Raw genomic sequence first — 14511 nt, 5'->3', positions numbered from 1 at the left:
GAATTATACACCATCTTTCTTGCAATAACTTTGACCCCTGTTCTCGCATTTCAGGTGGGCTGCAAGGCTATTTTGGTGTTTTTTCAGTATGGTGTTATGGCAAACTTTTACTGGCTATTAGTTGAAGGACTTTACCTCCACATCCTCCTTGTGCTAATATTCTCCCCCAACAGACACTTCACAGTCTATTTGCTGATTGGATGGGGTAAGAACTTAAGCATCTTCCAATAATATATATATATACATACATATATATATATTTAATGTGTGTATTAGTCAAATTCAGTATTTCATACCAAGCATTCATGCAGTTTCTGTTGGATGACTTTGGTCGGTGGGCATGAGCCCTTGGGCACATTAGTTCTTCTGTTCAGCTCCAGTGTAGGTACAGCCACTGTGGCATGGAGGAGAGTGGGCACAAAACCTCCATGCTCGTCCCTCTAGTTCCTGCAGACCTGTAAATGCTAGCTTGCTTCTTGGCTGGCTCCGACCTCTGCCAATCTGCACTCCCTGACAACACTCATGGGTTGTTCAGGGATGGGATGGTGTGGGACTGCCACCACAAAACATAATTCAGGCTGTCCTAATTTAGCGGGGGGGAGAGGAAATTTAGCTGCACAGCAACAGGCTACTTGCCTTTTACAAAAGCACAATGATATTTTCCATCTGTTTCTAAATACACATTCCATTCACTTACAGAAAGTGCAATGATATATATATTTGGAGCAGTTTAAAGCTTCCGGTAATAAGTGGTCATAAAACATTAGGTATTGCTTGGAAATGAGAATAAACCACTGTGGGAATGGTTCCGTATGAAATGATTTACTCTTCGGTTTTATATTGTAGTCCTTGCAAATAGATTGGGAATGCCTAATTTGTATCTATACCCTTATAGGTCATTGTGACAGCTTGCAAGAAATCTAAGATACATGTTTTGTGTATTGGTGGTTATAGCTACATTTTTATAAGAAATATGCTCACTTCTCTACAGTATTTGAAACACATTGCTTACATCATATAGCTCATCACATGGGCCTCTCCCTCCATTCACTAAACTGTTTTCTATATGCTGCATATTTGGGAAATAGATGCTTACTAGCAGGCTGGACTTACTTTCTTATGATCATTCTCTAAACCTCTTTATTTTATTTTTTTTTTTTAGGAATTCCTACCATATTCATTATTACATGGACAGTGACACGGATTATTTTAGAGGACACTGGGTAAGTATGTCAGGGAGGGAAAGCTTACAGCCTCCATCTGTGCCCATGCTAGTCTTGTCTTGGATCTGGTGCTGTTCATCCAAAGGTAGTTTGCTGTTCTGAAGGAGACAAACACAGAACTTAAAATTTCAGAAATGGCAGTAAAGGGACAGGTGTTTAGGAGCTCTTTGGCATGCAGCCTATACTTCCTGTTTATTTGGAAATGCTAAGGGCAGGAGTGGGCAGAGACAGGTTATTACTAATGTTAGCCCTTGAAACCCACATGTAGAGCTATCTGCCTTGGAAGACAAACTATTAAAATAGGAGTGGGGGTCCTTGTGTTCAGTGCTGCCATACGGTGGTTGTAAGTTGCTGGGCATCCTAATTTGCTAACTAAAAATGCAAAAGATTGAAATCTAGATTTTTTTTTTGGTATATCTAAAATACATTCCCAGAAAAGAAGCAATGTAATGTAAACATATGTAAGATGCATGTGTTCAGGTAAAACTGTCACTAACTAGAGCTAAGCCTGGCTCCTGGCATGGGAAGGGGAGCTGAGGTAAGAATTTTGCAGGAAGATCAAACTTCCTTCTGCTAGCCCCAAGGAATGGGAGAGCATTCCTAGTTAGTGGGGCAAATGGTTTTCACACTCCCAATTTTTGGATTTGTCTTATATTTTTCAATTGACTCTGTTTTTAAACTGAAAAATCATGTCCTAAATAATTTCTAAGTTTTCCTTGCAAGACCTCTAACACGTAGACTGAAGGCTAACTCCTTTCTCCTTCATTGTTACTATCACAGTTAGAGGAACTCTGAAGGGTATTGCTGTTGCTTCTAATTAGTCTTTCAAAGCATTTATTCTCAGAGTACTCAGACCAGAATTGTTGAGCTGACAGTGAAAATTAAATTTTCATTTTTTCAGACAAAGTTTCAGGTTCAGTCTCATATTTTCCTAAACCAGTTCCAGCCATCCGCAACCTAAATATCCCACAAGGAAATTATGTCATTTAAATTGTATCTGTCAGTTGCTTTAGATCTTCCTGCTACCTAGAGGCTATTGTTAAGTGCTTACTGTAGAAGTATCCTGACTCAAAGTGAAACTAAGCTTACTTTCCCTAAAGGCCAATGATCTCCATAATTTCTAATGGCATGGTCCAGCGCATGGTGTTTCAGCTGATTTGAATATGCATTTTGAAAACAGGGAAACAAAAAGTAAACATGGAAAGAAATAAATACCAAATTCTAGGCTAGAACATTATTTTAGTGCTCTTTGACTTGTATATACCAAATACTTCTCTTCATAGGTCATGCTTGCCAGATGCTATTAGTGTCAACACCATTTTCCCTCTTCTTTTTTTTTGTAGTTGCTGGGATACAAATGAGCATGGTGGTCCCTGGTGGGTTATACGAATACCAATTTTAATTTCTATTATAGTAAGTAAACTTTGAAGCATGAATTATATATCAGTTCAGCATTGTGCAGTACATATAGCCATTATTCTTTACTGCTAGTTACAGACAGGCCAGAATTCTGTTTTAATGAAAAGAAATTGCACTGTAGGAGACATGTTAAACAGATGCCAGGGCCATTAAAATTTGTTGCCTTCAAAATTTATCTGCCTCCTATTAAATGAACAGTTGCTTTTATTTGTATGTTGTTCTTTCTTTAACATCCCTTCTGTTTATGAGCCTGGGGGAAGCAAAAATCTAATTACACTTTTCAATGAAATGCAGATTTGATTTTGCTTGTAAATAGATAGCCCTGCAACTAAGAATCTGATATTATTGTAGCCATAAAAAATATAGCTGTGTATATCTTTCTTTAATTGGTAGTGTACTGAAATACATAATGAACACGAAATATTTGCAAAAGAATACAATTTGAGAATGTTTCATGGAGCTTTTCGTGTATGGAGCTCATTAGAATTACTGGAGTAGCATAATAAAATTCCTGTTCATTGTGATGATAGTGTAATTAAATTTGGGCATAATAATCTATTGTCCATGTCCATTTCTGAAAATAGTCACAGTGCAAATTAATTCATTTCAGATACACGTGCTTTGTTTTTAACATTTCAGTCAGAAAAGTTAAGGCATTATTAGATTACACAAGATTTCAAGAGTCCAGACTAGTCCAGTATGTACACTTGGGCTTTCCTTTCAATCTGTGCCTACTGAAAATCATTTTGAGAGAACTTCCTATCATTTTCATCAGAGTGAATTCTACAGTGTTTAAAGAGAAACAGAGTACATATATGTGTGAAATGACATGAGGTAAGGAAAAGATCATCCCAGAAAAGATGTTTTATTATACAAAGTAATAGGTGTGCAACAGAACTACAGCATGAAGAGGATACGTGTACCTCAGAGGAGATGGAGGATGGGGGACGGTGCAGAGAAAAGAAAATATACTCAAAGATGAAAGCAAAACAAACCACCTGGTGTTTACAGAAAGATAAAAGCCTGTTCTCTGGAGGTTCTATTTAAACAGCTATCTGGTAGACAGATGAGACTTCATGTGCCAGAAAGCAGTGCATCTCCAAAGAAATCCTAGACCAGGAGACATAAGTTATCCAAGTGTTCATTGGCAGGCTTGAACTCCAGCTGGCTCTTAGCATAGACTAGTAAACGCATCGGGCATTAAGAAAATGGAGTACTAACTCGTCAGTCAGCAAAAGTCCAATGTATCATGAAACATGGACCGTGATCATGGAGGTGAAGGAACAACCTTGCTCCATTTTTATACTGGTTCTATTACTGCTATCATACGACGGGATTGTACGACATGCAGAAACATTTTGCAGATGACCTTTTCTGGTTTGCCAGGTGCACATGTTTAGAATCTGCTGTTGCCTTCCAGAGACGTCTCTTGTCTTAAGCGGCGTGTTTTAGGGATGAGAGCAGCTAAAGATGGCCAAGTGATTCTGCAACATGATGTACTGTGTTCTCTGATTAGATGAGTCTCCAGAAGATTTGATCATTTTCACATTTTGCGTTTAGGAAGTAAAGCTGTGAAAGGAGAATTCAGAAGTACAAGGAGTTATATAAAGCAGTGATACTCACCCTTTCCTGCTGGATAAGTAACGTATCTTGTTGGAGCATCAGCCTGCAGACATCACATTCGTTATGGCATCTAGGATGCCATACAAGTTTACTGCTGTGCAGAATGCATTCAAAGAGTAAAAGTAGCTAGTGAAATGTCATGTAAAATCAGTCATTGATGAGTGAAAATACTGCATTCATGGGAAAATCGTTTTCAATATATATAAGTATTTTCAGTTACCTTTAAGAAAAAAATAAAATTTGAAGATTTGAAAATTTGAAGTCTTTGAATAATGAGGTCGGTGCTGCCTCCCATTCAGAGATGAAAATAGATCATTGCAACTTCTTTGAATAGGATTTGTGAAAGTCATGACATTTCTGAATGAAATTATGATGTGCCAACGTCATGCTCACACAGAGCCTTCAGTCAGTTCTTGAGAATGTAGAAGGACTGGAAAACTTAGAATAGTGAAAACAATGATGAGTAACAAATGGTTTCATTATTAGGAAGGACAAAGACTTATATTAGTCAATTAGATGGACAAAGCAGGATTCTGAGAGAAGCTAGATTTCAGGAAAATAAAGGAGAGTAGAACACAGGAGTTGAAAACCGTTACAGACTGTCTTACGTAATGGCACGGAAGAAAAACACAGAGAATGGGTGACACTGAAAATCTTTAAGATCAGGAAGAAGAGAAAAGAAAAAAGATTAAAACAGAGCCTTTTTGTGAAGATGATGCCATGAATATACTTTCGAAAGAAGGAGGAAATCAAATAGTACTTAGGGAGCAGTAGTTTAACTGCATTTGATTTATCTGGAAGTCCACTTTGTCTTCATGCCATATTCACTTTTTTCCATTTTCCAGACTTCTCTGTTACCTCCCAACATTTTCACTGGTTAGAAGACTGTATTATCTATATTGTTATCATCCAACAATAAATAGTCTGGTGAGAGCAAGTTCTGAAGTCACTTCTCAAAGTGGGAATGGCTTCAGTTAATGCAGTGTGTCAGAAGCCTTCCCTGGCATCTCATTTTGATAATATTGGCTTGAGAAAAGTTAACTGGCAGGTTTCCATGCTTCATGCTGTACACATTTCAAAGTTGTTTAATTGGAGATGACTATTCCAGACAGTTAATTTGGAGTACCACCCATTTGGCAAATGCTTCCACAGCTGCCTTCTCCATACTTCCACTACAATAAACTGCTTTCATTTGAGAAAGAGTGGTGAAAGGTTTTCAGGTGGAAATAGTACTTACCTTACTTCAAAGTATCTGAAAAATGTTCATCTTGTTATCTCACATTGCAGCTAGTGTGATAGACTAAATAGCAAGAGAGAAGCAATATGAAGATAGTTTAAATGATGCATGCTCGGGCCATGTGTTTAGACTCAAAAACTCAGAAGTCAGCAACTAAAACAGGGTATCAGCAGCATCTTGGTTTTATTCCAGCAAAGAGGCATCATTTGTCATCACTCTTGCAGTTTCTCTGCATTCACTTAATTTTCTTATTTTACTGTTCTTAGATACTCATTTAACAATATATATATTATATTCTATTTAAAGAGATCATGTTCAAAGGATCTTCACAAAATCACAGAATGGCTGAGGTTGGAAGGGACCTCTGGAAATCCTCTGGTCCAACCCTCCGCTCAAGCAGGGCCACCCAGAGCTGCTTGCCCAGGACCATGTCCAGGTGGCTTTTGAAGATCTCTCTGGGAAACTCATTTCAGTGCTTGGGTACCCTCAGTAAAAACATGTTTTCAGATACTCAAGAGGAACCTCTTGTGTTTCAGTTTGTACCCACTGTCTCTTGTCCTGTCGTTTTACAGGACTGAAAAGCCGCAATACTAAAAGTGAAATTTCAGGGCACTGCTTGTTTCATAGTTCATTTGAAACGTATTATTCTAGATCAGATGTATATTTTAAAGGATTTTAACAAATGATTTATTCAATGATAATCTTACAGAAATGAAATTGCTGCACTGCAGTAAGGCAGTGGCAGTTGCCACTTTTAGATCCCAATACCCAGTTTCCTCTGGCTGGATTTACAAGGTCAGTAGTGTCAAGGAGTGTTACAAACTCCAAACAAGAACTCCTTTTTTTCATTAATCCAAAATCGTGCTTACAGAGAGAAAGAGACTTGTTTGAAAACAGATGTAAAGGTAGTACTTGAATGACAGTCAAGAATGTGAGTCACCTGTGTCTAGTTTGGCAGCTGATATGATGCCTCAGAAACCAAAAGGATAACAGTTGTAGTAGAATGACTATTGCAGTAGAAAATAGGGAGACCTGTCAAGAACAATAAGTTATTCTGCTTCTGTGCAAATGCAGAGTAAAGATTTTTTTTTCTATTTTCTCCTATTTTGTGGCTAACAAATATACAATGAAGTGGAAGCTCTCTCCTTGTTCACAAATAATAGCTCCAGTGCATGTGCCATACCAAATGAATCTCCATTGATCTGTACACTATGCTGTGATACGTAATTCTGTAGATAAAATCAGCAAGAATACTGGCTGCTACCTATTACTTTTATAGGAGACTTTAATCAAGTAAAACTTGAAATTTGTCTTCCTCCTGAAAAAGGTGTGTTTACTTCATTAAAGGCCTTCATTAAAGGCCTATATTTTCTAACAACTTCTTTTTTATTTTTCTTTTTCAAAAATACTGAAATTTCCCAGCTTTTTATTTAATCCCTCTCAGTTTCTGTCACTTCACACTACCTGTCATTTCAAACAAAGTATAAAGTACAGAGGGATATGCAGTTGTTACAACCACAGTTCATTTATTAACATCACAAATTGTACTGGGTATTTCAAAGAAGACACAAAAAGTCATTCAACTTGAAAACTTGGTGAACACAAGATGCCAGAAGCCAACAAAGATACTATGGGAATGAGATTTAGGATCTACTGAATTTTTATCTTGAATGTTCTAGACTGATCAGGACCTGATCATAATGATTATAATGAAATGCCTCCATTCTCCTTCTATGAAAGAAGACAATACTACTGTTCCATCTCAGAGAACTGTTATGAGGATAAAATCTTCAACTGCAAGGATTCAGTTGCTTCATTCATCAGTATTCATCAGTACCCAAGGCAGACAGATATGTGAGAGGCCCTCTCCATGCTTGATGGCAGTGGGCAGATCACCCATGCAACAACCTTCTCTTCCCCTAATCCAGACAGAAAATAATAAAAGTCAAGATGAGAGGCAAGAGAGGGTCAAAACTATATGGGACTCATGTTGTCCTTTGGGCTTCCAGTTGTGAATCCACATGAAAATTTAGGGCAACGCTTGATGGCACCAAATCACATCCCATGTCCCATCCTGCCAAGAAATCTGTCTTCAGTTGAGATTTTGGAAGGTCATTGCTGACAACTGGGGCTTTGAAAGGCTTTTGCCAGCCAGACTGGAACTGGTAGCCATGTAGAGGTGCACTGGACGTAACAAAGCTAGTGAGGCAGAAAACAGACAATAGGTTTGACAGTGTAGAGCTTAACATGTTCTGGCAGGAGGTACACAACACTCACTGCTGAGTTGATGAGTCTGACTTGATAAGCATTTCTTTGTGCTGCGTATGGAATGGAGAAGTCAGAAATAACTGTTCTGTTTGTTTTCTTTGCAGTTGAATTTTATACTTTTCATTAGTATTATAAGAATCTTACTGCAGAAGTTAAGATCTCCAGATGTTGGAGGAAATGACCAGTCACAGTACAAGTGAGTCATATTTTTAGACATTACATACAGAACCAAAATAATCTCGGTAAGATTTACAGTGCTGAAACCTGTTAGCAGCCATTGCTATGATACTATAACTACATTTAATTCAGGAGTACCTACTTTTAAATGTGGTTTAATAAAGATCTTAACATTGTGTTGAAATAGAGATTAACTTTTTTTCAAATACCAAATTCAGCAAACAATAAACAATTTCATAAAGGCCAACAAACTACTCTTGAATTTGAGTTTAATTCCATGAATGAATATGCTTATGCAAAAAATAAGAGGACTACTGTCTTTCATTTAATGTATAGTTATTACATTTCAAGATTAAAAAAAGTTTTTGGAAGGTCAGAATTTATTGCTTCAACCTAATTTAAAACTTTTTTTTTTCCATTTCCAAAATACATTTTAATATTTACATATATTTTAAGAGCTGGAAGGAAGTTATGTTGTTCTCAGAAATTAAAAAGAAATAGCATCTTTGGTTTAAAATAGCGCCTTTGTTTTTCCAAAGGAAAAAAAAAAAAAGTTTCTGATTTTAGATCAACATAATTTCTGTTTAGGCTTTCTTTTTTTGTGTTGCGATTTCATCATTTAATCCTAACATCTGTTATTTCCACAGCTTTAGAATCACAGAATTTTGGGGGGTAGTTTAAATACATTGCTAAAATTGGATTTATTCTTTGTTATATTACCATATCAGTTATTATTATTTATTATAGTAGCTGCTGAATACGGTAACCTAGAGTCGAGATTCTGTTGTACTATGTCTTATTTGAAAGCCCAGATAAAGACACCGAATTGGCACTTTTTGACACTAATATGATGTTTCAATGACAAAAAGTAAAATGAACGCTGAAAATTCAAAACCACGCAAGTGTCAATTGGAAATGGGCTCCTGGATAATACCTCTTTAGTTAAAAAATACTGAATTCCTGTTCTAAAACAGCTAAGATCATAGTGTGCTACAGTAAAGGATAACTTTAAAGCCAAGAGGACATTTTGTGTTTTACAATGTGTGACATGTTTAAATGCAAAAAGAATTTTGATGCATCAAGAAGATACTACTAGATAGGCAGAAGGCTGTGCTTCATAGACGTACAGTTCCTTTTTTGTGTGTTTTTTTGATTGATTTAATTGAACATCTGGGAGAGTTAAATCAACCTATAAGAAATTATGCAGTCACCACAGTATTATTTAACACAATGACATATATACATATATACATACACATATATATATACTGGCATGAAATCTGCTCAAGTTTACTTCTTGTGACACAAACTTTTCTTTGTTTCCCTGTGGTATTTACATATTTTATGAAAATGAGGCATTCTCCAGCTATCATTATCATTATCATTGCGTCCCATTATTTTTGACAGTTTACTGTAGTGCTTGTAATAGCAACCTTGTCCTTCATTGTTAGGCCTGTGAATTCTTTGCTTTTAGCAATTGATTGCCTGATTAAGTTTGGATTGGATGGTCTTCAGCAGATACCCATGGGAACAGTAGATTAACCTCCTCAAGAAATAGTGCTTCTGCAGATCAAATTAAAGGTCTAGGAGGCTCATTTTTCAAAATGCAAATGCACTTTCTAAAATATAGGGAAGAATAAGGCTATTTTTGTCTGGCTCTTTCCTTCACTAAAATGTAAATGAAGTATACAGAAATTATATCACCTAGACAAAAATTATTTAAACAAGAATGAATTGGAAGTGAAAGATAAGTTTAAAACAAATACTACTCATTTCAAGGCCTGTTTTTCTTCCCTTCCTGTGTGTCCCATTTGCATGTACCTGGTTCTGTCCTTTTTATTGCTTATTTTACTTCTGCAGTGGGAAGGGTTATGTTGAAATAAAATCAGTTTTCCACTTCACTTGGGAAAACAGGAAATTTGCTGACATCATCATCTTCAGTTGTAAGTGAATTTCTTCTGCCATAGAAACCCTATTGGTCCCACTTACTGGTATCTCCTTTAAGTGTGAGGGTTTTACTATTCTTGAGAAACTTCGCTGTCAGAACTGATTATTTCCACATAGACAGATGCAGCCTCTGCGACACTATATGCAAAGGAAGGCCATGAGGACTGACACAAGAAAAAGTAAAACTGCTTGTAATACTGTGACCTTTTTCTGTTAAAATAGGTGAAATCACAGCAGCTTCCTTTCTTTGTTGACTCCAGTTATATTCATCAAAACAGTGATGAATTCTAGGACTCAACATTACAATTTCTTGAATTTCATCGGATGACATCCATAATCATGCATGACTGGTCCTGTATAATCTATAAAACTGATGTTATTAGAGTGAATTGAGTGACAGATTAGGGATAATTAGCAATTCAGCATCTCAGTGGATTCACAGGCAGTTTGTCAAAACTGCCCGGTTTAATAATTTAAAGGTCTTCTTAACTTCAGTAGTGTCTCATGCTAAATTGTATTACAGAATTGATGACATTACAATGATTCATGGGTATATGCTTCATATCATCAGTATAGTTATGAGGTTTTAGGAATTGGGGATAAATCTGAAATTTCTGATGAAAATTTTACAGCTGAGATTATTCTGGATTGCATCTTTGAGGTACTGTTTCCATACTGTGCATATGAAACGTACGGGCAAACCTTATGGTTGCAAATGTAAAGGAAATGAAAATATTAATTTCAGGACATAGACCTTACCTTCCACACAAGAGGAAATGTCTGTATGCTTTTGCAGGAAGGAAATATTTCTTTCCACTATTAACCCTTTATGCCAAGTAAAAAATGTCCCAAAAGGCCTGATCACAGCTCATGATGCTTTATCGAACATGGTCCTGTGGAATAGAATCATAGAATCACAGAGTCATAGAATGGTTTGGGTTGGAAGGGACCTTAAAGACCATCTAATTCCAACCCCAGAGGCTGTCCAGAGGTCAACAGAAAAAGGATCTTTTGGTTTAGAGAGGCCTTGCAGCTTTTTACCAGCTTTTGGAAGACTGCAAGATCCAGAAGATCAAATACAGCATGTAACTGCACACATTAATTTATAATGTTACTGTGTGGCTAATCTCATAGCAAGCTTGAAAGGAAAACAATTTTCAATAAATGACACTTACTAACTGTTTATAAAACTAAAGTTATATGAGGTTTATCAAAACGACATTGCATCAGGTTCTTATCTTAGTAAAATAACAATTTATCATTAAACTTGTTTTCTTTATTTTTCTGTTTTATTTACCCAGGAGACTTGCAAAATCCACATTGTTGCTTATTCCATTATTTGGAGTTCACTACACAGTGTTTGCTCTGTTTCCTGACCACACTTCCAACACTTACAAAATAATCTTTGAGTTGTGTTTGGGATCTTTTCAGGTAAATTTTAAGGTTTTTATTCAAGCTTTATTGACTTGGGTTAATGCTGCATACTAACTAATGAATATTGTCTGTTTCCAGGGATTGATTGTTGCAGTCTTGTATTGTTTTTTGAACAGTGAGGTAAGTCTCACCTTTCCTACTGAGGGCGTTAGCTATTGTTTTCAATAAATGTATGTGTCCCAATATTCTATGTAACATGAAGCTAATTTAGTAGATTTAGCAGATGTTTGCATTCCTGCTTATAGAATATACTTTTCTGTGCAACAGGAGAAATTAGTGTACTTGGGTGAAGACTTAAGACCCATTTGAAATCTAATTCCTTGGTAACTGAGGTGTTAGTAAGGGCATCTTTATTTGGTGTGAACTAATTCTAGCCTTTGTACAATCAATGTGTATTGTGCAAGTGAGGTGCAACAAGACTAGAAATTCATCCAAAACCTGAAGCATCTTTTAGTAGGTATTTAGGGGTAATTCGAGAGAATCTAACACCAGCACAGCAGCAGGTTTTCAGAAGTGCTCGGCATGTAGCAGCTTTTCTCATCTTGACTAAGGAAGATGGAAGGAATTCCTGTTGATTCCTTCCTTGTTCCAGCCACTTTTTAAGGTACAATATATATTAAACAGCATTCAGTGTATGACAGGAGGAATCTGTCTGAAGAAGACGCTTGCTTGCACAGGGAATTGACATACAGGTCTCCTGAGTGCTAGTTTGGTCTTTGGTATTCATGAGATGCCTGATTTGGGCCTAATAACTTGATTTGGTTTTAAGTACAAGTGATTAATAACTAGCTAGTATTTTAATAAACACCACTGTGGCAGCACAAGTGATGCAGATCTGATTTTGAACGTGCCCCTGGGGCTTCTCCTCACAGACAGCATAGGTACAGTCTTCTCCTCAATTTTGTAAAACCTGTTTAGAAGCTGTTCCCAGAGCTCCCCATCTGATAGCCAATAAATGTGGAAAAGTTCCTCACATAGAAAGGATGTTTTCAGCCCATCTTGTGCATTTACTTTTTAACACAGGTGCAAGGAGAGCTGAAAAGAAAATGGCGGAGTTTGTGCTGGAAGCAGACAGCAGGCAGAGATTACAGACTCCACAGCTCTTCAATTTCTCGAAATGGATCAGAAAGTGTTTCTCAGCTCCACCGGAATTCAAGGGCTCAGTCATTTATGCAGACAGAGACCACCATGATCTAAGTCAGCTATGTCCCCCAAAACATGCAAAAACTGTGGGATATATCATTCGTTATATGCAGCTTGATGTGGTATTTTCTAAAATGTAAAATTTAGTGCTTTGCTTTTCTACATGTTGGTATTTGGGAAATTAGTTAGTGCAGCCAAACAGGTAATAACAGAAACACCTGCCCCATGGATGCTTTCTGCTTTTTTTTTTAATGACATTCACATTAATTCTGATGTTCTCTTGCCATTTACTAGCCGTAACTATTCAAAACTCATTTGCTGTAATGGTCCCTTTCCCCTCCAACCAGTCTATGAGATAGATGTGTGGGATCCCGTTCAGTGCAGACTGCTTTGGTAAATGTTGAAAAGGTTATGATGGGAAGCAGGAAAATTTCTTACATTATATTTATACTTCAGGTAGCATTTATTTCCTTAAGGACCAGGAAATTCCTTCCTAATTATGGAAAACAAAAGAAAAATGTAAGGCTATAATTAACTACACTGGGAGTTTAATGTGCTAATCCAGGAAATCATTAACATCACACAGGAAAAAAAAAAAAGTAAAAAAAAAAAAAAGTAGTGCTTCTTGGCTAACTGTATGAATTTCAAAGATGATGTTCCACAAAGTTTGATTCCTATCCTGTTGTCCCCTTTGAAAGTGCCTGGTTTTTATGTTTTGGTGCACAAAGTAGGACTGCCTTTGCAGTCCACACAGAAATGGCTACTGTAATAGTTTTGATTAAAACGTCAGCATTTGCCAATAGTGCTGTTGTAATCACCAGTTGTACTCTTCTGTTTAAAATCAAAGAGATTTGTGTTGATCTTTTATTAAACAATTTTCTGAAGAGGTGCTTTATTGCTAGAGCAGTCTGGCATAGGATAAATAGCCTTGGATCACATTACCCATTGAAAATATCATTTTTATATAATAGTTTCATTGAAGTATATCTAGAACTACTTACTTGGCAGCTAAAACAAGGAATATTGCAATAAAGATGCAATTCCCATTTAAGGAATAATAAAAGTTTTTTAAGCTTAATTCTATTCCTTATCTATCTAAGCTGATTTAATATTCAGTCCTGCCCATGACTCCAGCAAAAAAAAAAAATAAAAAAAAATTTACAATCCCTAAAAATTACTATAAAAGGCATAAACAGAAGGAATTCTCAACAACACCAGGTCTCTTATGTAGCCACTTTCTCAAAGAAGATGTAGAACTGATAAGTTCTTATAAAAACACATGGAATATTTGCAGTCTTAAAAGAAATAAACCCAGTGATGTTTACTTCTCATGTCACGCTTCACCATGTCCACTCTAAATAACAAGTGGGACTAATGTATATTTGCATGAGTACCTCTGATTGATAAAAGCAATTGCACTGATATTTCAGATAATAGATCATAGGAAGCCAGCAGAATCCAAGGTCAATAATATTGCCAGGGAAAGTGAAGAATAGCAGCAAGGGCATGTCTTGGCAGGCATACATGTACACTCCTGAACATATTAACAAGACTGGGAATATTGTTGGCAGCCATTAAAATGTCTGTACACCTCTTGTTCTGATTTAATGTAGCTATTTATCTGTCAAACACAATTTATTTTTGAGGGGGTTACCCTGGAGTGATACATTGTTATGTTAGATCAAAGAGAGAAAATGCTCCGTGACTGCCCCATGGGCTACACTCGTGAGTGTTGCATGACACCAACCTCCATGTAGTAGATATTGTTTGAGTTAAACAATAATCAGTTGATGAATTGTTACTTTGCCAGATTTGACTTTAAAGAAGCTAGCAATCACCTCCAGTTATTCAGAGTGTTATAGACTGTTGCTTGGTGAGCTATGACATTCTGGAGTGAAGTAGGCTGCCTAATGGCAGTCATGCAGGGTCAAAAGATAAACCCCTTCACCTGTATTTAAACCATATATATTCATATTCCCAAAGGCTTTAGTCTCAGAAACAGCTACTAACCTTTAGGCTTTCTTCCTGGATCTCTAAACA

The 14511-nt window shown here is 36.6% G+C and overlaps 1 protein-coding gene across 2 annotated transcripts in view; it reads left to right on the top strand.

Moving 5' to 3' along the window:
* Nucleotides 1-13357, top strand: part of VIPR2 (vasoactive intestinal peptide receptor 2) — a 59721-nt gene extending 46364 nt beyond the window's left edge. For both annotated transcript variants that reach the window (XM_048050545.2, XM_048050544.2), the window contains 7 exons: nt 55-205; nt 1163-1223; nt 2567-2636; nt 7875-7966; nt 11196-11325; nt 11407-11448; nt 12352-13357. In XM_048050545.2, the coding sequence (XP_047906502.1) occupies nt 55-205; nt 1163-1223; nt 2567-2636; nt 7875-7966; nt 11196-11325; nt 11407-11448; nt 12352-12525 (720 nt within the window). In that variant the 3' untranslated portion in view covers nt 12526-13357. The remainder of the gene's footprint in view (nt 1-54; nt 206-1162; nt 1224-2566; nt 2637-7874; nt 7967-11195; nt 11326-11406; nt 11449-12351) is intronic.
* The last annotated feature ends 1154 nt before the right edge of the window (nt 13358-14511 follow it).

The sequence above is a fragment of the Anser cygnoides genome, chromosome 2, assembly GCF_040182565.1.
Source record: "Anser cygnoides isolate HZ-2024a breed goose chromosome 2, Taihu_goose_T2T_genome, whole genome shotgun sequence".
NCBI classification, from domain to species: Eukaryota; Metazoa; Chordata; class Aves; order Anseriformes; family Anatidae; genus Anser; species Anser cygnoides.
Note: the sequence above shows the minus strand (reverse complement) of the source record. Positions and strands in the feature narration are given on the sequence as shown.